Source organism: Nannospalax galili, unplaced genomic scaffold, assembly GCF_000622305.1.
Source record: "Nannospalax galili isolate Female #2095 unplaced genomic scaffold, S.galili_v1.0 scaffold653, whole genome shotgun sequence".
In the NCBI taxonomy this organism is placed as follows: domain Eukaryota; kingdom Metazoa; phylum Chordata; class Mammalia; order Rodentia; family Spalacidae; genus Nannospalax; species Nannospalax galili.
In genome coordinates this window covers 2,394,048-2,421,566 of record NW_008334077.1, presented here as the reverse complement: position 1 = coordinate 2,421,566, position 27,519 = coordinate 2,394,048, and the positions used below count along the sequence as shown (strand labels likewise).

At 49.3% G+C, this 27,519-nt stretch overlaps 1 protein-coding gene across 14 annotated transcripts; it reads left to right on the top strand.

The window, feature by feature from the left end:
* On the top strand, positions 1 to 27,299 carry Tjap1 (tight junction associated protein 1). Of its 14 annotated transcripts, XM_029561607.1 has the most exons (13): positions 1 to 90; positions 577 to 696; positions 3,556 to 3,659; positions 11,153 to 11,282; positions 18,893 to 18,988; positions 20,193 to 20,318; positions 21,988 to 22,016; positions 23,107 to 23,268; positions 23,464 to 23,530; positions 23,712 to 23,741; positions 24,450 to 24,557; positions 24,641 to 24,724; positions 25,608 to 27,299. In XM_029561607.1, exons 5-13 carry the CDS (start codon positions 18,986 to 18,988, stop codon positions 26,688 to 26,690), a joined length of 1,692 nt encoding a protein of 563 aa, XP_029417467.1. In that variant the 5' UTR covers positions 1 to 90; positions 577 to 696; positions 3,556 to 3,659; positions 11,153 to 11,282; positions 18,893 to 18,985; the 3' UTR covers positions 26,691 to 27,299. The 14 variants fall into 14 exon arrangements, with proteins under 14 accessions (XP_029417467.1, XP_008827294.1, XP_008827296.1 ...); XM_008829072.3 differs by lacking the exon at positions 3,556 to 3,659; XM_008829074.3 differs by lacking the exon at positions 11,153 to 11,282.
* The last annotated feature ends 220 nt before the right edge of the window (positions 27,300 to 27,519 follow it).

The window sequence follows — 27,519 nt, the reverse complement described above, 5'->3', positions numbered from 1 at the left end:
CGGGTGCGTGGGGATTCCCGAGACCCTGGCCACTACCCGGCCTGCCCCGCGGCAAGATGGCGGCTTGAAGGCTACGGCCAGCAGCGGAAAGTTTGTTGTGGGATTTCGAGTAGTTGGGCTGGGAGGCTGGAGTTGAGGGAGACTGCGGGACTCCAGCATGGAGAAGGGATGAAGGGAGGGACCAGCTCCCAGGTGCAGACAGAGGACCTGGGATGGAGGAGGGTTGGAGGCGGAAGGAAAAAAAGTCATGGGGGTGGAGGGGAGGGGGCCTGGAATCCCGTGGCAGCCCTAGGGGAGGGGATTGGGGCGGGGGAGCCAGAAATAGGTGTAGTTCCGATTCTGCAGAAGTAGCCACGCGCGAAAAGAAAAAGAATTACTTAACTGAGAGTCTAGAAGCCTGGAGCCTGGGACAGAGGCCTGACTATTAGTTCAGTGGGAGGGGAAAGGGCTCTTTTGGTTAAAGAACAGTGCGGAAGGGATGGGAGAGAGACCTGGAGCATGCTGGGCCGGTCTCTTGAGGGGACTGGAACCAGTCAAAAGACCCTCTTCCAGACTTGGATCAACCTTTTTTCATAGCTCCTATAGCACTATCTGCCCCAATTTCATCTGAAGACCAAGGGGCCCCAGGGACTGGAGGAAGTCACATTGCCTGCTTGGAAAGAAGTAGCGTCTTGCCCCAGCTCAACCCCAGAGCGGGTAAGATGGTCTCCAGTGACAGGTTTCTAAGTGGCGTACTCCCTGGGAGACGATCCATGGCCTTGGAGAACCAGTTCATCTGAGAAGGTTGCTCATCTGTAGAGTTTGACTTTTGCCTTTGGTCCGTGAGTTGTGTTTTGCTTAGATTGCAGGCTGCCTTTTGAGAGTCGGGGTAGAATTGAGTTTCACATGCTGTCTTCTAGTCCAAGCAACTCTGGGCAAGTAGAGATGAATCTAAGAGTATTCTAACACATCCCTGTCACAAGCAGTTCCTACAGATATGTACCATTTCTTCCTCCATCTCCCCCTCACATCGTCAATTTGACATTCTGCCTGGAAGTGCACATTTGTGGGTGACAGATGGTGGGGAGTCCTAAGAAAGCAAATTTCTGATGATGTTCACTGACATTTAGGTCCTTTTTATGAACAAGTCCTGAATTCCCTCTTGCTAATGTCTACTTTTGCACTTTTCTTTTGGTAAGAAAAGTTCATTAGTGTTCCATGGGATATGGATTGGGGGAGTGGTGTCCTATGGGAGGGAGACAGGTTGGGACTAGGAAGAAACCCAGATGAGCTATGAGATAAGGGGTGAGTCTGACATGTATAAAGTTCTGCAAATTCTCTATCTCTGAGGCCCCTGATCATTTGAGTGTTATTTTACAGTTGGACCAGTGAGATAAAGGAAGGAAAAGATTATGGAACTTGCCCTTTTCTGGTAGCTTTCGCTGCATTCTTTGTATGTGCTCCAACATACCACATTTAAGAAGGAAAAAAAATCAGTTTTACTATTCAGATAAGTATGGCCTTGAAGATAGTGGACGTGCTGTTGGAGAGAGAGGAAGAGGACAGAAGACAGAATGCAGTGACTGTAATGAATACGGTCATCACTTCTGTTAATGCCCAAGGCAGAGATGGAGTTAGGATGCGTGTGTATATACATATATATAGATATATGTATATATTATATATTTATATATAATATTGTTGTTAGTTTTGTGGGTGTTTTTTGTTTTTGTTTTTTGAGATAGGGGCTCCCTGGGTTACCCTGGCTGGCCTGGAACTCACTATGTAGACCAGGCTGGCCTTGAACTCAGCGATCTGCTTGCTTCTGCCTCCTGCCTCCTGAGTACTGGGACTAAAGGCGTGTGCCACCACACCTGGCCCAGTTTTTTTTATTTATTTATTTATTTTTTGAGACGGGGTCTCAACTCTAGCCAGGTCTGATCTGGAACTTGTTGTATAACTCAGGCTGGCTTTGAACTTGTGGCATTTTCCTGCCTCAACCTCCCTCCTAATTGCTGGGATTACAGAATGAGTCACTATGGCTGATTTTGTTTTTGAAAGGAGGTTTTGCTATGCTGCCTAGGCTAGACTCAAACTCCTGGGCTCAAGTGATCCTCCTAACTCAGCCTCCCTAGTAGCTGAGATTATAGGTGTGCATCACTACCCAGTGGGTGCAGGTTTCTTACTGGTCTATTTTAGGATCTGCTTCTGCTTGATGATTGAACTGGGAGGTCTGGTTTGATCTGGAATGTCTCACTAATCATGCCTTGCTCCCTGCATACTTGCTCCCTCCCTCCACCCCCAAAAGTTTACTCCGGACAGAACACCCTAAATCAGCGCTACTAGGCCAGCCCCAGTGTTTTTAGGTACTTGAAGAACTGATGATGTTTAGCTGTGGTTTCGTGTCTAGAAACTCGAGAACCTTTTTTCTCTGAGATGTATAGATGTAATTCCTTGGGGATTGTAATCAGAACTGTGTACATTTGTAATCCTAGCACTCAGGGTGAGGAGTGGGTGTTTGAGGGCAGCCTGGGCTACATAGATCTTGTCTCAAAGAAAAGAAAAGAGAAAAAGAAGGAAAAAGAATAATGTGAATAGTTAAAAGAATTATAGCTGAGGGCTCACACCTTTAATCCCAGCACTAGGAAGAAAGAGGCAGTGACTCTCTCTGAGTTTGGGCCCAGTCTTGTCTATGTAGCAAGTTTCAGGTCAGCCAGGGCTATATAGTGAGACTCTGTCTCAAAAAAATAAATAAAAGCAACAGTAAAATAAAAAGAATTGGAGCTGATACACACCTGTAATCTTAGCACTTGGAAAGTAGTAGAGGCAGGAGGATTAGGAGTTCAGGGTCACCTTCAGTTATATAACAAATTTAAGGCCAACCTAGGCTACATGAGAACTCTGTCTCAAAAACAAACCAAAAGTCAGGTATGGTGGCACATTCCTTTAATCCCAGCACTCAGGAGGCAGAGGCAGGTGGATCTCTGAGTTCAAGACCAGCATAGTGTATATACTGTGTTCCAGGCCAGCTGGGGCTACAGAGAGACCCTGTCTCAAAAAGACCAAAAGGCTGCTGGCTCCATCCTGACTTTATAGCTGTGTCATCTTTCGTAATTATGAAGTTCTTTGTGCCTCCAGTTCCCCTCAGACAGTGGGGCTGGTATTTGTAAAAGGTAATACATTAATGTGCTTAGTATTAATATAAGTATTAATGTGCTAAGTATTACTTGATATGCTCATCAGATCTCAGCACTACCTTAGACTTCATGGTTGAACCTGTGGTTGCTGTGGAGGGTTTGCATTGGTGGGCTGCCAGCCTGAAGTTACTAAAATCGAAGTGCAGCTTTTGGATAATGGGACTGTCTAAATTGAGCTATGTAAAGTGATGTTAAAGTACCAGTGGAAACTTCTGTTTGAAGCTGTGAGTCTGGAAGTTTTGTCTTTGCATTTGAACAGTAATGATAGTGAATATCAAAGGTAGTCTTTGTGCTTGGCACTATTGTAAACCCTTCACAGGCATTACCTACTTCTTTGGTAACAGCTATATAAAATACATACTGGTATCCTATTTCACAGATGGAGAAGTGAAGCACCAGTGGTTGCGTCATTTCTTCAAGGTCCCCAGTTAGTGAGTGGCAGAGCCTTGTAGGATGTAAACTCTGGATCCCTGGCTCTAACAGGTGAATGAATTGTTTTGTTTTTTTTTTAATGAAAAAAAATTTTTTTTTAAAAATTTTCGGGGCTGGAGAGATTAAGAGCACTGGCTACTCTTACAGAAGACCCAGGTTTGAATCCCAGCACCCACATGGTGACTAACAGCTGTCTGTAACTCCAGTTCCAGGGGATCCAATGCCCATTGGCATTGCATGACACAGGTGCACTTTAATACATGCAGGCAATACACTCATATACATAAAATAACAATAAATAAATTTTTTTAATTTAAAATTTTTATTAATATGAAGTTACCTTTAGGGGGGCGCTCACTGTATTGCCCATGCTTAGCTGGCCACAACCTCCTGAAATAATAGTAATAACTGCTTCTGTTGTTGTTGCTGTTGTTCTTATTATGTGGTTCTCAAAATTGAATCTAGGGCCTCATATATGCTAGGTAAGCACTGTATACTATGTTCCCAGCACTGTCCTGGGCTTTTAAAGTGGACCTTCTGCCTCAGCTTCCAGAGTAGCTGGGACTACAGGCATTTCATGTGGTACAGTTAACTCTTATTTTTATTTATTTATTTATTTTGGTCTTTTTGAAACAGGGTTTCCCTGTAGCCCCAGCTGGCCTGGGACTCACTATGTGGACCAGACTGGCCTCGAACTCACAGAGATCTGTTTGCCTCTGCCTTTCGAGTGCTGGGATCAAAGGTGTAGTGCCACCATACCCAGCGCTGCAGTTAACTTTTAAATATGCCCAGAAGCAGTTCATAACTTGTTTGGCTGTATCTGGTTCATGTTTGTTTGTCTTGTTGGTTAGATGTACACCCATGTGAAACATTTTGGCCATTTCAGATTTTTTTCTGGGACACAAGTGCTTTGTCTCTGTCTTCTGCCTACTTCTCTTTCCTTTTTGAGATAGGGTCTCCCTATAGCCCCAACTGGCCTGGAACTCAGTTGACTTCGATCTCAGGTCAGATCTTTGCCTGCCTCTGCTTCCTGAGGGCTGGGATTAAAGGCATCAACCACCACCACCACCACCACCATGCCCAGCTCTGTTTACTCTTAGAAATAATATGTGAGGCAGGGACAGTGGTGAGGAAACCTAACCTACTCTGCTGAGTTTGCCAGAACTGTTCTCTCCATGATTCAATTTGCTGACTACCCTTTGCAAAATCCTGGGCCTTTGTGGGGTGAGCAGACTCATACAGGGATCCATTCTAATCCAAGCATTAGTAATGCACACCACCTGTAATTCCACCACCTGTTGGGAGACTGAGACAGGATTTCCTTGAGCTGGAGGTCAGCTAGGCTGCATAGAAATTACTAGGCTAGCCAAGGCTATATAACAAGACCCAGTCTCAAAAAAACAAAACAGGATGAGCAAGATGGTTCAGCAGGTAAAGGTGCCTGCCACTAAGCCTGTGTTTGAACCCCAGGACCTATGTGGTAGAAGGAGAGAACCAACTCCTACAAGTCATCCTCAACTTCCACATGTGTGCCAAGGCACATGCATACACACACACACAAATATAAACCAACAAAAAATCACTCTAAGCATGATTTAAAGGTAGGTGTGTGCCTCTTAATGTAGATGTAAACGTTAAGGTTGGGGTCTGGTTTTGATTACTGACATGGGGAGATGAAGTAGCCACAATATTAAATTCATAGACAATAGATATAATCATTCTTTTTAAAATAGCCTGCATAGAGAAAAATCGTGGGTGGCATTTTAAATAGCTCTTTCCAGTCAGCATGAGGTGAAAATGGAAAACATGTGCTTCTGCTGAAGCCTGTGCTGTCTGATGAAGGCGCTGGCATAGCACACAAGTCTCTTCTCCCTTTAGCCAGTCAGGAGGTGGCCTGCAGCTGGGGGGCAGAGGCAAGCTCCAGGTTTGAGTGATTGGCTTTCCTTTGCCCTATGTTTAATATTGGCTCTTCTCTTCCTTCTAAGTCATGTCCTGTCTACTTGGCATACCTTTAGGGCCCATCTTTTTCTTTAGTAAATGACTCTCCACCCTGCCATCAGAGTAGGCACATGCCTGGTGTGGAACCAGATTATAGAGGACTTGGGGGCTGAAGACTGGACTTTCCCTGGGAACTCTGGGCCAGCTTCGGGAAGAACCTTTCCATTTGTTGTGGCACCTGGCAGTCTTGTTTCCCCTCCTCCATTGTTGTAGAAGCCACACGTCCCAGATTAATGTACTCTATCTTGATTTGTGCTGCAATCTTGACATGCTGCAACGTGTTTTCTTCATAGAGTACACCTTTGTGTTTTAGTAGAAATCCTCAGACTTAGTGAATTGCAGGATGAAGACTGGATTTTGAGCCACCCCCCACCCCCACACCATTTCTTGTTGTGTAAATTGGTTTTCTCACAGTATTCCTTATTCGAATATTACATTCAGATCTCATTGCTTCATTGCCATCTTACATTTGAAGTTTAGGACCTCTGGATAAACTGAGCCTTTGTTTCTCACCCGGATCAGCTTCTTTTTATTTAAATTTTTTAAAAAAATTTATTTTATGTAGCTGGGCATCGTGGCGCATGCCTTTAATCCCAGCACTCAGGAGGCAGAGGCAGAGGCAGAGGCAGATGGGTCTCTGTGAGTTCAAGGCCAGCCTGGTCTACATAGTGAGTTCTAGGACAACTGGGGCTACAGGGAGACCCTGTCTCAAAAAGACCAATAATAATAATTTTCTGTGTATGGGTGTTGCCTGCATGTGTGTACGTGTACCACGTATGTGCAGTCCTTGCAGAGGCCAGAAGAGGGTGTGGCAGCAACTCAGGCTAACCGTTATGCTTTGGCCAAGGCAGAATGTGCACTGCTCTTCTGCATGCCAAGCTAGAGAGGATGGACTTTAAGTTAAAAAAAGCAGATGCAACAACATTTCTTAAGACAAAGGGTTGGCTTTGTTTTTGTTTTTGAGATGGGGTCCTACTATGTAGCCTGATTTTAGAGCTAGAGAGACTTGATTTCAATGATGGCTATGCTAGCTATGCAGTGTTGGGCAAATTTTTTAACTAGTTGGATTTTTGGTTTTGTCCCTATAAAATGACAGTGCCGTGACTTTTCTGGAGTATTGAACAGTAAGACAATGCGTTCCTAGCACATTGCATGGGTCTGACATATGAGGACAGTCTGTGACTATTTTTTGAGTCTCATGTTTTAAAACTTTGTGGATAAGAAAAGGCTTTGATTTATTTAAGCCTGAATAAGTGTTTTAATTTCTGTCATAAAGCCAGGAACATTTTTGAGGTAGGAGTAAAACAGAGATTCTGGTTTCTTCTGATGAAGCAATAGAATTCCCAATGAGCTGCCTGTGCAAAATCAGATTGCCACGCTGCTGCCCATCCCCTGGGCTGCAGACACTTCTGCCATGGATCACAGTGTGTCGGCTTCTCCAGTTCTGGGCAGGCTGGTGGTGACCTTGAGTGAATCAAATAGATGGTAGATTTGTAGCCACTAAGGCTGTAGATAGAGGGCTGCATGCAGTGGGTGACTGGATGGAGTGTTTGGGGACCCATGTTCCCAGGTGTCTTATGAACCGAAAATGTCAGGGGGAACCAGAGAAACGCATGCAGGCATCAAGGAAACCAGACTTCTTGGCCCTCATGATCTTAGGGCTTTAGTCTTGTGTCACAGGTTCACCCCTAATCCTCCTCTGAAATGGGCTGGTGGCTGAGTCATCATCAATTTGCCTTTTCTTTCTAGCTTAGTTGATGAGAGTAGTCCATAAGGCACCAGTTCTCAACAGATACCAAAAGAATTTGTTTCCAAAGATTGGGACCTCTTAAAGTATATGTAAGGAGGTACTCCAGTATGAGCCTACAGTCAGGTGAGGAAGGTGCCCTGGTTCTCTTGAGAGCAGTCTTTCTGTCCGGTTCATAAACCCCTGCCTTAGCCATGCACCTGCCTCCTGTGATCTGAAGCATTCTCCACACTGTAGAGTTGCTGTTAACTTGTCTCTCCTCTGCTGGAGGTAAGGTCTGCATCTAAGGCTTTTTAGGTACAAGTTCCTTAATTGAGGGCAAGCTTAGGTTCTATGAGTAAGTGCTAAGGAACCCTGGTTACTCTGTGACCCAACCCATCCTTCCTGAGTGAGGTTAAACAGATGAGATCTTTCTGGCAAAACCTTTGAGCTCTTAGGAAGGAAAGTCCTGCATAAACAAATAGTGATAATGTTAACAATAGCATTACTAATGATTTTTCCAGCATTGAATTCATGGGTTACACGGTCTTCCAGGAGCATGGCTTCAGCTGTCTGCACTTAGCTTCTCTAGTTCTAATAACATGCATCTGTAGCTTTTGTTACTCAGTATTTTCAAAGCCTGGTAGGGGTAGCAGCTGCCTGCAATCCCAACATGCTAAGCTACATAGTGAGTCCCAGCTAGGCCTGTATCCAAAAAACAGTTATCACCTGAACCTCTTGGTTGCTGGTCCTTCATTAGTCCTTTTGGCCTTTCAGTGCCTATTGTCACCTACTTTTTTTTCTGGTTATGGTCTCATGGGTGTGCACCATCCCCACAACTGGACTAACTACAGCTTTCTTAATGGCTAGATAAATCATAAGGATGAAACCAGTAGGTGAATGAATGTGGGGTATTGTTTCCCTGGGCTCTCCTCATTGTTCCTCAGTGAGAGTGTATGCCTGTGTCCTACATATCTGTGCTGATGGGTCTTTGCCAGAGTGATAAACTGTGTTGTATGATGGGTAGCTCTTGGGTGAGATTGGGTGAACCAGCTGGACCTGGATTGTGTCGTTCCTTAGCTTTCCGGAGGACTGAGTCTCTCCTGCAGTGGCTTGTGAGTGGAAGAGAGGGTCTCAGTGTAAGTTTCAGTGTGTGTTAGGTGCCACTTAGAATCTAGAAAGAACTTGGCCCCTCTATGAGAAGCTTCTGTGCTCACAATGACCCACGTGCAGGGTTGACCATTCTCTGGAAGATGACGGCCTATCTTGGGAAGTCAGCCTAGAACACCCCCCCCCACAGTCCCCAACCCCTCCGCAGTCCTCATTCATCTAGCCAGTAGTAGCTAGTAGGATGGAATGCTGAGCTTATTTTGGGTACTGAGCACTGGCCTCTGTAAATCACAGGTCAGCCCAGAAGCCTTGATGTTCTTGAAGTGAGGACACAACTGGCCCTACTCTCCTATGGCTCCCTGGCCAGGTCAGCCTTCATGATCGCACTGGAATTTGGGATGGGAACAGTTCTACCTATGGTCTTAGGCAAGTCACTTGCTCTGTCTAACTCAAAATGGGCAAACTTCAGCTGTTCTTTGTGTCTTACTAGTGGGAATCAAAGGAAAGTCATGGAAGTGAATGCTTGCAGAATGGTAAAGTATAATATAGAGGGAGGGTTTTGTGTCTCTAGGAACTGTTGACTTTCCAGGTAAGTGTAATATGTATCTTGTATAAAAATGCCAAAATAGGCGTGGTGGCTTTAATCCCAGCATTTGGGAGGCAGAGGTAGGCAGATCTCTGTGAGAGTGAGGCCAATCTAGTCTAGATATCAGGTTCCAGGCCAGCTAGGGCTACAGGGATTATATTTTATTCTGAGATGAAATTGTCTGGTAGGAGTGTCCTTGGGTGTCAATCGAGATTGATTTAAGAGTGATGTGGCATCTGCACCTCTGTCTCGTGTGTGACTCTCCCTCATCTTTGGCTGGAAAAGAGAAAAATTACCTGATTTATCAGTTTCTTGAATGCAACAAGAGTCCCTGGTTCTTGAAGTTTAGAGTTAGCTGGGTCATTTTCTGGTCTACCTGTTTTTATTTTTGATTTCTTTTTGAGATAAGGTCTTACTCTGCAGCTCAGGCTAGCCTCAGACTTGTGATCTTCGTTCCCATATGGGACTATAGACTTGCATAATCGTGCCCAGTGTTCTGCCTTTTGAATGCAAACAGATCTAGCTGTTGTCTGTGGAGCTCTTGTGGGTGAGGGTTCTGAAGGCCGCCCATCAGTGGCCAGGCTTTCTCCCTAGGTTAGCAAAGTGGCCAGGGCCTTTAGAAAGCGTTATCTTTCTTCATGGTCAGGCCTTGGCCTTTTAAAGCTCTGGGGCAGTAGCCAGAATAGTATGGTACACTCAGTGAGTAGCAATTGAGAGACACTTGACATCTTTTTTTTTTTTGGTCTTTTTGAGACAGAGTCTCCCTGTAGCCCAAGCTGACCTGGAACTTACTATGTAGACTAGGCTGGCTTTGAACTCACAGAGATCCACCTGCCTCTGCCTTCCAAGTGCTGGGATTAAAGGCATGTGCCACCATGCCCAGCTGGACACTTTTTCTTTTTGAGACAGGGTCTCTCTGTAGCTCCAGCTGGCTTGGAACTGGCTATGTAGACCAGGGTAACCTCAAACTCACAGAGATCCACCTGCCTCTGTCTCCCAAGTGCTGGGATTAAAGGCGTGCACTACCACACCAGGTCATACTTTTTATTTTTTGTGGTACTATACTGGGAATTAAGCCCAAGGCCATGTGTATGCTAAGCAAACACTACTACTGAACTACTGAATCATATTCCCAGAGCTCCCCCACCCCCCCCCTTTTTTTTCCTGTTTTGAAGCAGGGTCTCTGAGTTGTCCAAGCTGGCCTGAACTTGTGACGCAGGCCCACATGTAGGACCGGCATGGAGATTGCAGAGCTTTCCAGAACAAGGGAGAGAGCCCCTCTCCTGCCCTTTCCCCATGTTTGCTGGTGTGTGTGCTCTCAATTTCCTGCCCTACTGCCCAGGGGACATATCTTGCTGGATTCCGCTGTTGTGGCATTTGCTTTGCAGTCTCTGAGCTGGGATACATCACTTCCTCCAGGATACTTCTGGAGGCTTCAGGAACCTGTTGCTGCTACTCCCTGACTGGCCCTGATGGGACGCCTAGCCTCCTGAGAAGGTGGAGGAGCCCCTGTTGAAGTCTGAGAGTCTGACTATAGCATTCATCTTCTGCAGGGTCCTCTGGGCCTGGCTCCCTGGGAAGTACCAGCTGCCTGGCCCTTTTAGAAACTGTAAGGTGGTTATGTGCCATCCTTTCCTTGACTGGACTAACTCTGGGCCAGGTCACACACTGCCCTATTATACTGTCCGTTCTGTTGCAGCTCTTGTCACAGCCTCTGATCCCCAGCTGGTCTCTTGCAGTCCTTTCCCTTGGAGCCTATGGGATGCACTTTGTTGGCATAGGCCTGGATTGGGGGGTGGGGCTGCAGCTGTAGGGGGCTTTGTTTTTACAAGTCAGCATTCAGAGTCCTGGTGCAGCCTGGCAGCAGTGTTCAGACTGGGAGACAGGGAGTTCTGCTCCCTTCCACAATAGCTGTCTTCTTCTCTTGATCAACCAGAGAGCTTTGTTGAATGGGTTAGTAAGCTGGAGTCACTGTTAGCAGGTGGGGTACTGGTCTTCACCTGGAAAGCTTTCTGAGTGGCAGGAAGTCCGTGAAAGCTCCATAGTGGAGCTTCTCCCACAAAGAGTGCAGCGAATGCCCATGGGCATCCCACAGCTTGGTCTTCCTCTGCTCTCTCTTCGCAGCTCCGGAGTTGGGCTGCTCACACACCAAGCTGTCTGTTTATATGGAGTGGCTGGAGGGCGTCTGCCATGAGTCTGTCGCTAACCACACTAACCAGGAGAGCTGGCTGGTTGGGGAGAAGACACTAACCTTGTGAGTCTGACCTTGGCCAGCTAACCTGCCCTGGGGTGTAGTGTCTCCTACATTCCCTGCCAGGCTGGCTGCCTCCTTCCCTTAGCTTTGCCTTCTCTGCTCTCTGGGTTCCCTTCTTTCCTATTCACCCTGTGTGGGTGGGGATGTACCCCCTTCATTGCCAGAAGAGAGATGGCCTACCTATTTGCCAGCCTGCTGCAGGATTCCTCTACCTCTCCCCCTCCATCATACCGGGCACCTCAGTCTCCCCCAGAACAGAATTTGATGGTGTTTCTGTTCCATGCTTTGAGCATGGTGGAGTTAGAGACTCTCCCTCAGTTACCATGCTGTTTCCACTTCTCGGCCTCAGAGACAGACAGAGCTAGGGTAGGAATCGGCATTTCTTCTTGACCAGATGGTTTTCCTCCCTTTGTCAAGAGGGAGAATGTAGATGGTGTCCCCATTCTCACCCAGGACAGGAAGTTAGGTTCTCATCCAGGTTGAGAAGGTTGAGGCATACCTTGTCCTGGTTCTGGAGACTTTCCTGGTCAGAGAGAAGCAAAATGAAAGCCAGATCCAGAGACCAGTGTAAGGACACAACTCCCACAAGTCACCATTGCTCTGGGAGGTGGAGTGGGTGGAGTTTGGTCTCTTACCTGTTTCCACTCCTGGAGTATCAGGTGGACTTTAGCCAAGACTGGGAAGGGTGCCCCAGCCAGACAGGGGAAGAACCTGGCTTTGGATTCTTCAGGTCCAGGAAAAGTCCTGGCCTCAGTGGGAGACTGGTGAGTGCTGCCTGGAATGGAAAAGCTGCCATCTTGGGCCCATCCTCCAGACTTGAGTGGGAGAAAGGGGTTCTGGAAATTCCTGGAAGGCCGATTGCCCTGGAGGTCCACCAGATATCTCTTTGTACTGACTCTTGACTCCTGGGCTCTGTTCTGACTCTGAGGGACAGTCCTGGTACAGATTGGCAGGAGATTTGAGACCTGTAGGCCCTCCAGGTAGATTCTATTCCTGTTGGCTGGGAGGAAGAAAGCAAGGGGCTACAGTGTGGGAAGGGAACTTGTGGATATGAGGAGACACAGGTACTTCCAGCATCTCTGAGAAACTGAGTAAAGAGTTAGCAAGCTGGAGGGGGTTGAGGCATGGCTCTGACTGGAAAAGCAAGAGGGATCTGGAGTTGAGGGCTGGCTTAGGGCCACTACTTTTCCCTTCCTTAAGGAGAGGTCATAGGGTCTAATGTCAAGTGCTGGCCATGAACTTGAGGACTTTTTGGCCCTCCCTTTGTTGGGGAGGGTTTGGTTTTCTTGGGTCACCACTGGTAGTCTTCAACTCCTTTGTTCCTGTCAGGTGTTCGCTTGGATGAGAGGCTAGGTGGTAAACAAGGTATTTGCTCAGGTGGGGAGCCAGATGAGTTCTCGGGTCACCAGCACTAGTTGTGAGGCCTCATGATTGCTTTGGGCAGAATGATTCTCACCTTTTTGGCTTTCAAAGCTCTGTCAGTCTGTTCAGTTTAGTGTAGGCAGGGGGCCAGGTTAGGGCTACAGGCAGCTTGTCCCAAGAGGGTGAGGCTGTACTTGCCCAGAGGCAGGCACAGTTATTGGAGAGGCAACAGGGCTGGTCTGGGCATAGACTGGCATCTTCCAGGCTAGTCATCAGCTCAGAGCAGCACCTCTGCCCAGACCCCACCCTGTGAGCTGCTGGCTGCCTGCCTGCCACGCGCCCAGGATTGCTGAGGGCTTTGCTCATGTACCTCAGGAGCAGCTGCGTGCCGGAAACTAGGGGCTGAGGCAAATGAGAGAGGATGGGGTACAGCGGGGGAGGCTGAATCCAGCTTCGGTAGGATCAGTGCCTTGTGCCGAGGGACTGTTCTGTTCAGAGCAGGCAGGGTGGAAAGGGGCTGTATTTTGTGGTGGGGAGAGGTAGAAATCTTCATGGGCAGTTCTCAGAGCTATTGTGGAGTCACTTGGTCATGGGGTTGACCCTTGCAGCATGGTGGTTTGCATCCCTTGGTCTCTGGTTGAAGGCAGAGCCTGGATCTCAGAGGCTCTAGAAACAGCTAGACTTGTGTGGGAGGGGTACCTACACCTGTGGTGTGTAGCTTCCCAGGTTTCAGAGGTCAGAGTGTCTGTATCCAAGGCATGTGGCTCAGGACAGTTCCCAAGGAGATAGCTCATTTCCTATGTGATCATGCTGTTGTTTTAGTGGCTGATGGGGGCTTTCAGAAGGGTTGGTATTTATTTTTATTCCCTATTTATATCCTACTCGGTTCCCAGGGAATTAAGGCAGCACATAGCGCAGCTGTCTTCCAAAACGGGGCTAGATTGTCCTCATTTTAAAAGCAATAGCAGTTACTAACTTCCTGAGTTTTTCTTTTGCATTACAAAGAAAATTTTAAAGATTCTTAGAGTGGACATGTACCACTTTGAATCCCAGCACTTAAGAGGCAGAGGCAAGTGGCTTTCTGTGAGATCAAGGCCAATCTGGTCTCCATAGCAAGTCCAGGCCAGCTGGGACTACAGGGAGATCCTATCTCAGAAAGGGGAAAAAACGAAGAAAAAAAAAAAATTCTTGTAGTGATGTGTGGGCCTCACCTTGATTGAGAGGGTTAGGTTCACTGACCCCTCAAAGGTCCCTCTCTTACTTGGTTCATTTAGAGCTGTGAGCAGACTTTCACTGGGTTTTAAACTGCTCTGAGCCAGATAAACCACATCATTTCCTAATCAGGGTGTTGGTGATGTGGAGAGTAGGGAGATGGTCTGAGTAGAGCGAGGCCATCTCTGGCCTCACACATCGCTCTGGATGTGTGAATTTGTACGGGGTAGTGGTGGTACAGAACTCACGGCGCCGAAGGAGGTGTCAGATGCGGGAAGGCTGAAGTGAGAAAAAGCAAAGGGCAGCATAGCGTCCATTTTGTAGCCAGTCCTGTCCCCTCTCCTGTGCCAGTGATTTTGTGAATGGCTGCTTCTGAATCCTCAGCAGGAAGAAACTGGGATACTTAGAACTTCCTCTTCTGCCCCCTTACCTTGCCAGGCCATGGGCAGACCTCAGCAGAATAGCAGAAGGAAGTGGGACAGCATCCCAGGCTCTTGGGTTTGAGTCTTTTGCTATAGTCCTGTGGGAGTGTTGGCTGGAGGAGGAACAAGGATAGTGGTTTAAGAGAGCCAGGATTCTAAAGAGGCTTCTCTCTGTTATTTTTGTGTGTGTATGAGTGTATTGCCTGTGTGTATGTAAGCGCACCTGTGGCCTCAGAGTTCAGATGAGCACATCGGATCCCCTGGAACTGGAGTTACACAGTTGATAGCTGCCATGTGGGTGCTGGTAACCATTGAGCCATCTCTCCAGCCCTTGAAGAGGCTTTTCTTATCTCATCAGTCTCCAGCAACATTGATTTCTGGCTTCTGTGGGATGCCCCTGGCCACACTCACCCATAAAAGGGGACAAGTGTGAATCCCATCTCCTGGCTAGAGTGGAACTTGACCACTTTCTTGTCCTTTGAGTAACTGACACTTCTCAGCCGCCTCTGGTGCAGGTTGCACCTTGCATCTATCTGTCTGCACTCTGCTCAGCTGTTCAGTGGGTTCACAGTGCATTTCTCTGCGTGCTCAGCCCCATTTCTAATGAAAGTAGACTTTGTTCTCTGAAGGCAGCTAATCGTGCCCCATGGGCTGTAATCAGGGAGAAGGTATTTAATACAGGGCAGGTGGCAACAGGCGGCCTGCATCAACTGGCAGATTGCAACATGGCAAATAGGAAGCTATCACCCTCCTCCCCAACAGATCTGAGGTTTTCTCTCTGAGCTGATTCTGAGTAAATGAAGAATGAATGCTGTGTAGCAAAGGAAGGAGGCGGGGTTAGCTGGGGTAGGGTAGGGGTGGCGAGGGTGAGGAGAGCCCCTTCTCTCTCTACCCTCAGGGGATTTGGGTGTTTCCCACAACAGGGCTGACAGGTTCAGCCCAAGGAGACATAGGCCATGCCAAGGATTCCCCCTCCTCTTATAGTACAGACTCAGCACAGCAGCTAGTAGCCCCCATCCTGGTCATCTGACCTAGTTCCTCTACGGCTCAGGTAGTTTGGAGTAGGAGTAGGTTTCTTCCCTGCTTATTGCCAAATCTTCCTCCAAAAGACTCTTGGTGGTGTCCTGGAGTCTGCTTGGCAGCTGGAGACCTTACAGGCTGCCCTTAGCTGCAGCTTGCTCACCATAGTCCAGGGGATCATCCTGTCTCAGCACAGTGTTGGAAGTCTTTCTTGTACTAAAACACAAGGCATCTGGGAAACCTTTGGGTAAACGAGCTGTGGCCAGTGGAAACCATACCTGGTAGCTGAGAGCTCCTGGTGAGACTGCTCTGATGCCTTCTAACTCACCCTTTTATCTTCTCTAGCTTGGGGGCCCCCATGTTCTCCTCCTCTCACTCTTGCCTGGTCTTTTCTTCAGTCCAGGACTGTGAGCCATTAGGTTCACTGTGTTCCTGTTTATTGCTGGAATTGTAGGCCCCTCACAGGCTAGATCTGGGGCAGTTAGCAGATTTTGGGAGTTGGAGCAAAGACCCAGTTGTCCCAACATGCTCAGGTATTTATGGACATGGGGCAGGGAATGGCACAGATATGCCTTGGGGACCAGGATTGGGGAACCCTGAAGGTTTCCTGGTGGGTTGTCCCCACTTCCCTAGTCAGGAATGTTTCCCTCCCTGTGACTCTGACAGGTCAGTGGGTCTGACAGAGAGTAATCTTCCATTCCCACCTCCACCCTTAAGAGTCTCTGTCTGCATTTACTACCTGTGTCTCTGCTGGCCTTATCCATATTTGTCCTTCAGCCCAGCAAGGAGATTGCCTCTAGCCTTCAGAGAAGCCTGGGATTAAATACATGCAGCAAGGACTTCGGGTCAGGGTGAGCAGGATGAGCTATAGGATGTGGAGCCTTGGGCAGCTCTGCCTACAAACAGAATAACCAGATAGATACCTGAGTGTGTCGCTGCCCTCCCTGCCTGTGCACGTTCTCAAAAGTGCCCTGGTGCCTAGAAGAGAGTATAGGCCTTGGCAGGAATTGAGGTAGGGAAGTAAAGAAGAGGCCGAGGATGGAAGAGGCACACAAAGGGGTCTGTAAGGTTTCTCAGCTGACTGGGGAGAAGACAGGAAGGTAGCAGAGAGCCAGCATCTGTGTAGAGAGGGGAGAAGGCAGAGGCCAGCTCCAGGGAGCCTCCCCATCATTTCCTACAAGCTCCACTGATGTCTCTCTCCCCTTAGTCCCATGGCTCTGGTTCTACTCTTTTCCAGTCATGCAACCACATACACACCTCTGAGTGTCAGGGTGTGGGTACCTAGACTGGTTTTGGACTTTTCTGGGCCCCTCCCTCAGGCCACAGGAGCTCTCCAGGGCTTTCTGGAGACGCAGCCTTAGGATACCTGTAGTTGTGTCTTGTTTGTTCCCCTTTCCCCAGGAATGTACTGTCCTTTCAGGCCCGCCCAGATTCCTGTGCAGGGAGTCAGCCTGACAGCTTGCTGCTTGTGCCCTGTGGGGACACGTTCTGCCTCCTGTCAGAGGGGTGGGAGTGGAGGCTGGCAGTTCTCGCCTCTGCTACTACACCCAGCTCCCCTCAAAACCCTAGGCCAGAGACCAGACAGAGGAGGGAGACTACTCCTGCCTCCCCACCCTCCCTGCCCCCACCCCATTTCTGCCCTAGGCGCTGCTGGAATGTGACAGGAGTCATGGCCAGGGCATGTCCCGACAGTGGGAACACATGCTTTAGCCCGCAAGGCCTCCCTTAGCCCCCAGTTCTGTTTAGGTTGATGGGGGTGGGAAGAGATTGTTTTCTATGCTTAGAAGGCCACCTAGGGTTACTGCTTCCATTGATCACCTTGGCGGCTGCTGCCCCCATGCTGTGGCCCAGCTTATTACAGATGGGGGCCAGGAAGGATATGGGTGCATCTCAGAACCCAAGAACCCAAAGGGATCTTGCAGGTCATCTGACCCAACTACATGTGTGTAGATGCATAGCAGGCTTTTGCAATGAGGAAGCATGTTACTCTGGGTGCCTCAGTGTGCCAGAGCAGCCCTGGGCCTGGAACTCAGGGGTCTCAGCTCCCAATGCTTGCGTTTTTCTAATTTTTTTTTTAAATTAATTTTATTTAAAATTATGTGTACATGTACGTCTATGTGTGGGTATTTGTATGTGAATGCAAGTGCCCTCAGAGGTCAGAAGATCCCATGGAGCTGGAGTTCCACACAGTTGTGAACAGCCCAATGTTGGGGCTGGGAACCAAACTTGAGTCCTTTGCAAGAGCAGTATGCACTCTTAACCACTGAGCCATATCTCCAGCATCTTAAAATGTTTTTCTTATTACATTTATTTAGTGTGTGTGTGTGTGTGTGTGTGTGTGTGTGTGTGTGTGGGTGGGTGTACACGTACACGCATGTGCATGCCACAGTGCATGTGTGAGGGTCAGTCCTGGACAACCTTCAAGAGTTGTCTCCTACTATGTTGGGCCCACAGATCAAACTCAGATTGTCAGGCTTGGTGGCACCTTCACCTATTAAGCCATCTTGCCAGCCCCACAGTTGTGTTTTCTATACTAGCAGGTTTTTTTTTTAAATATTTTATTTTTATTTTATGTATATGAGTATATTGCCTGCATGTATGTGAGTGCACCCATGTTGTGCAGTGCCGCGGAGGTCAGAAGAGGGGTTTGGATTCCCCTGGAACTGGAGTTAAGGACAGTTCGTAGCTGCCATGTAGGTGCTGGGAATCGAACCCGGGTCCTCTGCAAGAGCAGTCAGTGCTCTTAACCACTGAGCCATCTCTCCAGCCCCTATATTAGCAGTTTCCAACCTCAGCATTATTGACCTTTTGCCCTAACAGCTCCTTTTTATGGTGGCTCTTCTGTATGGTGGCATTGTAGGATGATTAGCAGCAGCCTGGCCTCTACCCACTAGTGGTACATCTCCCTCTGCAGGTTTTGGCAACTGAAAATGCCCTTGGGGGAAGCAAAGCAGGGGGGAAAACTGTCCGAATTGAGAACTGTTGCTCGAATTGCTGTGTTTTCTTTCTGGACCTACTTTTCCTTGTTGCCAAGGCTGTTGACCACCATTGTACACAGAAGTGGTCTTTGGGTTCCTTGTGGAACCAAAGCTAGTGGCACTTGCCAGCAGCATCATCTTGCACCTCTGCTGGGCTCTTTCCTGGTGGTGTCATTTGCAATCCATGCTCCCCAAATTTCCTAGCTGTTTCCAGGCTCTGAGAGGCCTAGATGACTAGGATAGACAGAAGGTAGGAATAAGGACTGTACAGACCATTCCAGAGTGGGGCATGTGGTAAATTGAGAAAATTAATTTGTGTACCAGCACACTACTTGTCTGGTGAAAGGCAGGAACATGTTACCTCAGATGTTTTCCCTTTCTTTTCTTTTTTCTTCTTTTTTTTTTTGAAACAGCTTCACTATGTAAAGGGCCAGCATCAGACTCATGATCTTCCTGCTTCTACCTCCACTGCTTTCCCCTAAGACCTCCTGTCCTGTTCCTGCTTGGCATTCCCTGCGGCCTTCTAGGTCCTGATGGGATAGGCAGGCAGGCGCGCAGTACTGACAGACAGGTGGATGACACCTGGTTTCTACTTTCTTCCCTTCTCTGGTTTCAGGAACTTTTGCCTAGAGGAAGTGGAGGGGCCGTGGGATGCGGAGAGGCGGGGGCTAAGTCCAGGATAGCAGAACAGAGAGTTGCCGACGAGCAGATGGTATGTCCTGATGAAGCCTGAATCCCCTACTTGACTCCCCTAGGAGGCTGGCAGTTCGGGGGTCAGACAGGTGTCCTCTTTTGGTGGGGGCTGGTACAGGAAGAATGGTGCAGACACAGGGCCTTGGCCTTCAGTAGCAGTGGCTGAGAATGCTCTCATGCTTGGAGACCCTGGCCCAGGAGCTTGGGTTGGGTCAGCATCCTCAAACCCTTGAGATTTGGTTATAATTTGTAGAAAGCGAACTTTATTGAACATTTCCTAAGTGCTGGGCAGTTTTTTGTGGGTTTTTTTTTGGTGTTTTTAGACAGGGTCTCACTATGTAAGGCTGGTCTCAAATGCATGACCCTCTTTCCTCTGCCCTCTTGAGTGCTTAGAATTACAGGCATGTATCACTGGCACTGTTTTTAGTGCCCAATGGAATCTACACAATAGCCCTTTGAAATTGGTACTGTTGTGATCCTCAGTTTAGAGTTTAGGAAACAGGTGCTTACATGCTTTTACAGCCCTCTGTGCTTACAAGAGACAGTAATGGGCTGCCCCTGAGGCTCCCCACCACACTCTTAGAGCAGGGTCTATTCCAGGGGCCCAGGTCCTGGATCCTGCCTTTCCCACCTGCGTGTTCTCCACTAGATTCATGCCTTCTTCTCCAGCACTCCCCTGACCTGTGGGGACTGACACTGAAGTCTAATGATGCAGCAATGTCTCAGGCCTATCTGCCTAATTGGTGTCTTCTACATATGTCCCCTTTGATCATCCTTTTTTTTTTTTTTTTGTCTTTTTGAGACAGGGTCTCCCTGTAGCCCCAGCTGTCCTGGAACTCACTATGTAGACCAGGCTGGCCTTGAACTCACAGAGATCTGCCTGCCTCTGCCTCCCAAGTGCTGGGATTAAAGGCTTGTGCCACCACGCCTGGCCTTGATTATCCTTTTTAAAATTTTCAGTCCAAAGTCCTCTTTTTTTCATTGATTTATTTTGTTTGGGGGAGCGAGGAGAGTGTGGGTGCAGGTGCATATGTGCCACAGTGCCGCTTGTTGAGGTCACAGAACAACTTGTGGGAGTCAGTTCTCTCCTTCCACTATGTGGGCTCCAAGGATGAAATTTAGCTTGTTAGGGCAGCAGGCAGCTTTATTCACAGAATCATCTCACTGGCCCCTAAAGCCTCTATACCACATTGTTGAACCGCTGTCTTCCTGGTTTCTCTTAGCAGGTGGAGGAGCTCACACCTCCCAGAATGACCAGCGTAGCCCCAGCTAAGAAACCTTACCGTAAGGCGCCTCCAGAGCATCGGGAACTGCGGCTGGACATTCCTGCATCCCGGCTGGAGCAAGAGGTCAGCAACACTGATAGCCGAGCTCCGGCTGGCAAAAGTAGGCCCCTGAGGCTGGCTATTAATCTGCCCTCTCAGGCCTGAGCTGCTGGTCCTGTGTTAGGGAGAGAGTATGGCATTGCTGACACAGGCCTAGGATCTCCTGGCTGTAGCAGGACTGGTGGGGGACTTTCTGTATGTGTTCACATGTCTGGGAACCTAGTCTTTGCAGCTCAGCAGAGTCAAACCTATATGGTGGAAGTCTCCCTGCAACACACAGCTCTCCAGAGTGTCTTCAGGCCTAAGCTGTGGGAAGCTGGCCTCCAGTTCTTTGTAGTGGAGTTGAATCATTCAACTGTAGCCCCTTTGGGGGCTTAAGGAGATGGTGCTCCAGCTGCTTCCCACCACAGCAGCTGTTCTTTATTGTCCCCAGGAAGTCCGGCGCTTCCTCCAGCTCTGCTTTGTTTAGCTAACATGTGTTAACTACATATTTCCTGCCAGGAACCATGTTAGGCCTGCTCTTAGGAGGCCTATAGTCAACTGTGAAATGCTCCAGATTGGCTCTCTTCCCTTGTTCTGTCTTCTCCCCTGATGCAGTGCACAGAGCACGTTTATAAACCTTGAGAGCTAATTCACATAGATGCTGAGCACCAGGTATACTGTGGCTCCTGTGGACACACCCAGGGCAGAAATGCCACAATTTGATCATTTCAGTCCAGAGAATGTTCAATAAGAATTTAAGTTGTTAATGAATTTTTCTTGGTCCCCTGGCCTTATAAACATGGGGAGTGGGGCTAAATGAGACAAAGGCTGTTGCCAGCCTATGGCAGAATGGCGTCAGGTCCAGTTGTCAGGCTCTAGAGTCCATGGTCTAGCTTGCCTCATTGGCTTCCACATGTCTGCAGTTCTGAAGCCACCAGCTTCATGCCCTTCTGCGTAGCTCAGGCCTGCTCTGGTTTGTGGTTGGCTGGGCTCTGGTTCTTGGATGATGACCACTCTAGGGATTTAGGGAAGTTGGAGCAGGAGGTTCAAAGCAAGACAAAAAACTGGGCGTGATGATATATGCCTATAGTCCCAGCCCTTAGAAGGTTGGAGGCACGAGGATCGAGGATCAGGAGTTCAAGGTCATCTTTGGCTGTATAGTGAGTTTGGGCTGAGAACCTGTCTAGAAACAAACCAAAAAGTGCACCTTGTTCCCCAGAGACTCTTCAGCCATTCACTTGTTCCACCTAGGCCTGCAAGGTCCTTATTCTGCCCATCTTCCCCTGCGGGGGGCTGACAGGGCTTAGTCAAAACTTAACTTTGTAGCTCAACTTTACCTCTTTCCTTCCCTAGAGAGTCTTTTGTTGTATCTGTGTGAAGAGAGGACCTGGGAGGAGCCCAGTAGACAGACAGCTGAGAGGTGCTCTCTATCCTGGGGAACGGTGGCACAGGCACTAGGACCCCTTTGAAAATGGCTTTAGGACTAAAGATGAAGGTTGGAAGAGGTTCTAGAATTTTCTAGTTGGCCTAGGAGAGAGTAATCTGAGCCTGTCCAGGCATTATTAGATTTTAGCTATCTCTGGAGAACCCTGTCATCCTTCTCTTCTTTGGGCTTCAGGCATGGCCCTTTCTAGGGCTGTTTGGAGGGTGAGCCAATCAAGAGGCTAGTGGTCTGGAGCTGAGTGTCAAGTTTCTGTTCTTTTTTGCCCAGGAGCCCCTGACTGACTCAGAGAGGATGAAGTGAGTATCGGCCGCCTGGGACACTCCCTGCTACGCTGCATTGTCTCGACTCTGTCCCTCTGAGCACTGTGCTCAGCTTTGGTACTTTGGGGCTTTTCTTTAGATCCAGCCTGTTCAACTTTTGATATTGAGACACAGTGTTGTCTTCTACAGAGTTCATGTTCAAGAACCATACAATCAAATTATAAAACAAACCAAACTGCAGAAAAATCTTGTATTTTAAGTAAATTTATAATTCTTTTTGTTTTTTTTTTTTTTATTTTTTGAGAGTCTCACTATGTAGCCTTGGCTGGCTGGCCTGGAACTTGCTATGTAGACCAGACTAGCCTTGAACTCACAGAGATCTGCCTGCCTCTGCCTCCTCAGTGCCAAGTGCTAGGATTAAAAGATCTGCACTCCCATATTCTGCTAAATTTACAATTTTATGTGGGGCCACATTCATAGCTATCCTCAGCCACATGTGGATTGGACATGACTGGTAGAGGTAAAAGTTGGGCTGGGGTGTTTTAGGGTCTCTGGGAGGTGACTTGGTTCTTTCTGAGAAAGGGTTTTCATTGATCCATGGGCTGAGAGCCCTTGCAAGGACCCCTTCTTTTGCTCCTGGCTCCAGAGAGCAGAGCGACCCTTCTGTACCAGCTGCTTCTTGGAGCCATTTCTGTCAGGCATGAGAGGTCTTGGGAGGAACAGTGCTGGGCTGGATTCCCAAGGGATTAATAATGGAGAAGCCTGGTTGTGAAATGGGGAAACTGTAGCTGTAGTGCTTGGTGCCCTGCTGGCTTGAGTGGTAACCAGAGACAGGTTGGGAACTGTGCCCCCTTTGAATCTGTCCTGTTATTCCTCTTCGTTAGTGTATGGGTGGGGCAGAATGCCCTCTGTCGTCCACTCTGCCTCCCCCATCCCCCAACCCAGGTCATTCTTAAGGGCAAGAAGGCCTGTGGATTGAGCCTCCCTAAGTTCAGACTGAGGCTCCAAGCATCGCACTGACTCCACTTGCCTGTCCTCATAACCCGTCTTTCCCCAGCCCTGCTTGGCGCTCCAGGCTTGGCCCTCTGTCTCTGATGACCCTCTTGCCCCACCTCCCACCTCCCAGACTTTTGCAGCAGGAGAATGAAGAGCTTCGCCGACGCCTGGCCTCAGCTACCAGACGCACTGAGGCCCTGGAGCGGGAGCTGGAAATTGGACAAGACTGCCTGGAACTGGAACTGGGCCAGAGTCGCGAGGAGCTGGACAAATTTAAGGACAAATTCCGCAGGTGTGGGAACAAGGGGCAGACACACACATGAGCATCTCCCCCTTCATAGGCAGTTAGCTGGAAGCGATCCCACCTGAGTCTGATTAGAAACCAGCATTGGGAGGACAGGGACTTGCCCAGACTCTTGTGGAGGAGGGCTGGCATGGCCTGAGGAACAAGATCTTGACCAGGGCTTTGCCTTGTGTCCTTCTGCAGGCTCCAGAACAGCTACACAGCTTCCCAGCGGACCAACCAGGAGCTGGAGGACAAGCTGCATACGCTGGTACTGTGCTCACAGCGTAGCGGCGGGCAAGGACTTGCCAGGGGTTTGCCATTCACCCTGGGGCTTGGGGAGGGTGGGGGCAGTGTGCTCTGCCAGTCAGGACTGTCTTAATGCTCACACTGTTTCTCTTCTCTCGTCTCCCTCTCATGCTGCCACCGTTGCTGCCGCACTCTCCTCTCAGGCCTCTCTTAGCCACAGCTGGATTTTTGCAGTTGCGTCTGAGTTTGTCTTTCTCCCTGGCCCTGGCCTCCTCAGCCCAGATCCCGGATTGTGGGGCCCTGGCTGCTTCCCTCTATCCCTTGAACACACCCACTCTGCTCTTGTCACTGTGAGGCGCCTTGAGTAGTGGATGCCTTTCTCCTGGGAGGGCTGGGACTGCTGCTCGTGGCTCTACCAGAGGCACTGATTGATGTCTCCACAGAGCATTCACAGTTTCTCTGCTATAGTGGCAGCGAGCCCAGGCTGTAGGTTCAGGCTGGAAGCTGAAGGTCAGAAGGCTACTTTTGAGCCTGCAGCTCCCTCCCTTGTCCAGCCAGCTAATCTGAGGTGCTCCACTCCCAGCCTGATTCTGGAAACATCTGCTCATACAGGCTTCAGCCCCTGGCTGCAGTTACTGCCTTTGAGGTGTCCATTCCCTGCCCTGGTGTCTAGAGCCCCCTCCAAGCTCCTTCAAAGGATAGGCAGTTCTTAGACTTCCACTCTTCTGAGCCCCCATGAAGGTAGATCCTGCTCAGAAGCCCCCACCCATAGGCAGCCTGGAGAGCAGGAGAGATGCCCAGTCTCTTTCTGTCTGTCCGTCATTTGTCTGCTCTGTCTGCCTTGGCTGCCCTAGCTCTTGTGGCCTTGTGTCTCTGGGCTGGTGTAGGGAGGAAGGGCCTGCTGAGGTCTGGGCTAGTTTTACCACAAGTCTGTGCCTCAGATCAAGAAGGCTGAGATGGACCGGAAGACACTGGACTGGGAGATTGTGGAGCTGACCAACAAGCTACTGGATGCCAAGAATACCATCAACAAGCTGGAGGAACTCAATGTATGTGCACTTCCCCTGCTCAGGGCCTGGCCCATTCCCTTAGGCAGGGCTGGGCTGGGCTCTGAGCAGGTCTGTGTCTCTAGGAGCGGTACCGGCTGGACTGCAACCTGGCCGTGCAGCTCCTCAAGTGCAATAAGTCCCACTTCCGGAACCACAAGTTTGCTGATGTGAGTAGAACATACTTCCACCTGCCCAGCACTATTCCACCATTCCTCTTCAGGATGCCTCCAACTGGAGTTTCTCTCCTCTCTTCATCTTCCTGCCTCTAACTCCCCCTTTTTCCACTTTGCCTTCCTTTTGGCCCTGTGTTGTCCCTCAAGCTGGTCAGCCCTGCTGAGGGCCTGGGTACTGCCAAGGGCCATCACTACTATTGGAGTTGGCTCTATTAGTACTTCTGTAACTGACATAGAGACTCGGTCTAAGGAGCCTTTGCAGGGAGGAGGGGTGGCCAAAGCTATTAGCCATGAGAGAGCCCATCTGAGCCCATCCCTTGAAGGGTCAAACCCTCTGACCCTGAGCCTCAAGCCCAGTGTTGGCTGTGGCTTGCAGAAATAGGGGTATTTGTAAGGCTTCTGGTTAGAACAGGTTCTCCAAACTTAAATGGTTTTGGCAGAAACCACCTCAGAGGAGATAGGGAAGATAGATGTTTCCGTGTATATAGGCCTTAGCAGATCTAGGTTCGGATCCTACTGTGTTCAAAACTTTTTTTTGTTTGTTTGTTTTTTTGAGACAGGGTCTCCCTGTAGCCCCAGCTGTCCTGGAACTCACTGTGTAGACCAGGCTGGCCTTGAACTCACAGAGATCCGCCTGCCTCTACCTCCCAAGTGTGGGGATTAAAGGTGTGCACCACCACGCCCGGCCCGTTAAAAACTTTTTAAAGTTAAAAAGTTTTTTTTAGCCCTACCAAGTCTGTTTATCTGTGAAGTAAGGTTATGCAGGAGCAGCTTAAGTGCTGAGCAGACAGCGTTACTTAGGCATGATGGCCAGTGTTTCTGCTGTCAAGCTGTCTTCATCTGGGACCATTTATCTTTCCCTTCTCTTTTATCCTAGCTGCCTTGTGAGCTACAAGACATGGTTCGGAAACATCTCCACAGTGGTCAGGAGGCTGCCAGCCTGGGCCCTGCCTCTAGCCCTGCTCCAGGGTCTGTGGTACCCACATCAGTCATTGCCAGGGTATTGGAGAAGCCAGAGTCTCTCCTGCTCAATTCAGTGCAGTCAGGCAGTGCTGGCCGCCCCTTGGCTGAGGATGTCTTTGTGCATGTGGACATGAGTGGGGGTGCTCCAGGTGACCCAGCCAGCCCCTCAGCCCCTGGCAGTCCCTCTCCACAGCCCAATGGGGAATGCCTTTCTCTGGGTACTGCACGGGGCTCCCCAGAGGAGGAGCTGCCCCTGCCAGCCTTTGAGAAGCTGAGTCCCTACCCTACCCCGTCTCCACCACACCCATTGTATCCAGGTCGCAAGGTAATAGAGTTCTCTGAAGATAAGATTCGAATCCCTCGAAACAGCCCCCTACCCAACTGTACTTACGCCACTCGCCAGGCCATCTCCTTGAGCCTGGTGGAGGAGGGGAGTGAGCGGGCCCACTCCAGCCTGGTGCTTAGCAATCCCTCCTCAGCCCAAGGCTCACCACACCACCAGCCAAGTCCAGCCCCATCAGCACTCAGTGCCCCAGCCAGCTCTGCCAGCTCTGAGGAGGACCTGCTGGCCAGCTGGCAACGTGCATTTGTGGACCGCACTCCACCTCCTGCTGCTGTGGTCCAGCGCACAGCCTTTGGACGTGATGCACTCCCTGAGTTGCAGCGTCATTTCATCCTGAACCCCACGCATGCCCCACCTTCTTCCCCACACGAGGAGAGTGGACTTTTACTGCCAACAGAACCCGACTCTGGCCTTCCCAGGGAGGAAGAAGAGGAACTGCTGAACTTGCCTGTTAGTCCCCAGGAAGAGCGCCAGAGCCTGCTGCCTAGTGATGGGGGCACAGAGGGACCTAGCACTTCTCACACTGAGGGCAGGGCCTGGCCACTCTCCAATTCCAGCCGCCCCCAGCGCAGCCCCAAGAGGATGGGAGTACACCACCTGCATCGCAAGGACAGCCTAACCCAGGCCCAGGAGCAGGGTACCCTGCTTAGCTAGGCCCACTTGCCTTCCTGCCGCTGCCACTTGGGACCTGTCTTGAACTCTTCCCTCACACCTGGGCAGCTGTTCCCTGTGTGAACGAGGGGCCACGCCAGGCCTTTCAGCTGCATTGATACTGACTGGCACCAGCTTGCCTCATGATTTTTCCTTTCCTTCTTGGAATAGTCTCAAAAGGTAATAGGCGGTTGAGTCCTAAGCCCTTTTCTCCAGTTAGCCCAGCCCAGGTGCTGTCATGGGGAAGTGAGGGGCTTATCAGTGTTCATCCTCATCCTTTCATATCCGTGAGACTTGGTGGTTTGGGGAAGGGTATCATTGGAGCTTTTAAACTCTGATTTTTCTGCCTGCTTTTCTCTGCATGAACAGCTGCCCTCAGGTCCAACCCACCTGGCTCCAGGCACAAGGGGGTAAACTGACTCAGGGTTCCCCTTAGCTGTTGAAGGAGGGTTTACATCAGGGGACTCAAACTGGGCTCTCGGTGAGGCCTGGCCCCCTCTTAACCTTCCTTGGCTCTAGACTGTTACTCCCAGCTTTTGGGAATTTTCACATTAATGACTATTTTAAAATTAAATAAAACTTATTTTGCTGGTATGGCTTAGTTTGTTTTAATGACCTTCCCCTTTCATGCTAATCTCATTTTTTTTTTTTTTTTTTAGTCTTTTGAGACAGGGTCTCCCTGTAGCCCAGCTGTCCTGGAGCTCACTATGTAGACCAGGCTGGCCTCCAACTTAGAGATCCACCTTCCTCTGCCTCGCGAGTGCTAGGATTAAAGGTGTGTATCACCACACCCGGCCCTAATCTCATTCTTTAAATTTTATTTTTATATGGT

What these genes read in the sequence shown, in the direction of transcription:
- Tjap1 (XM_008829073.3), top strand. An exon ending in ACTGACTCAGAGAGGATGAA is followed by an intron (nt 22,017 to 23,106) that starts GTGAGTATCGGC and finishes CCCACCTCCCAG; the next exon opens with ACTTTTGCAGCAGGAGAATG. An exon ending in GCCACAGCTGGATTTTTGCA is followed by an intron (nt 23,742 to 24,449) that starts GTTGCGTCTGAG and finishes TCTGTGCCTCAG; the next exon opens with ATCAAGAAGGCTGAGATGGA.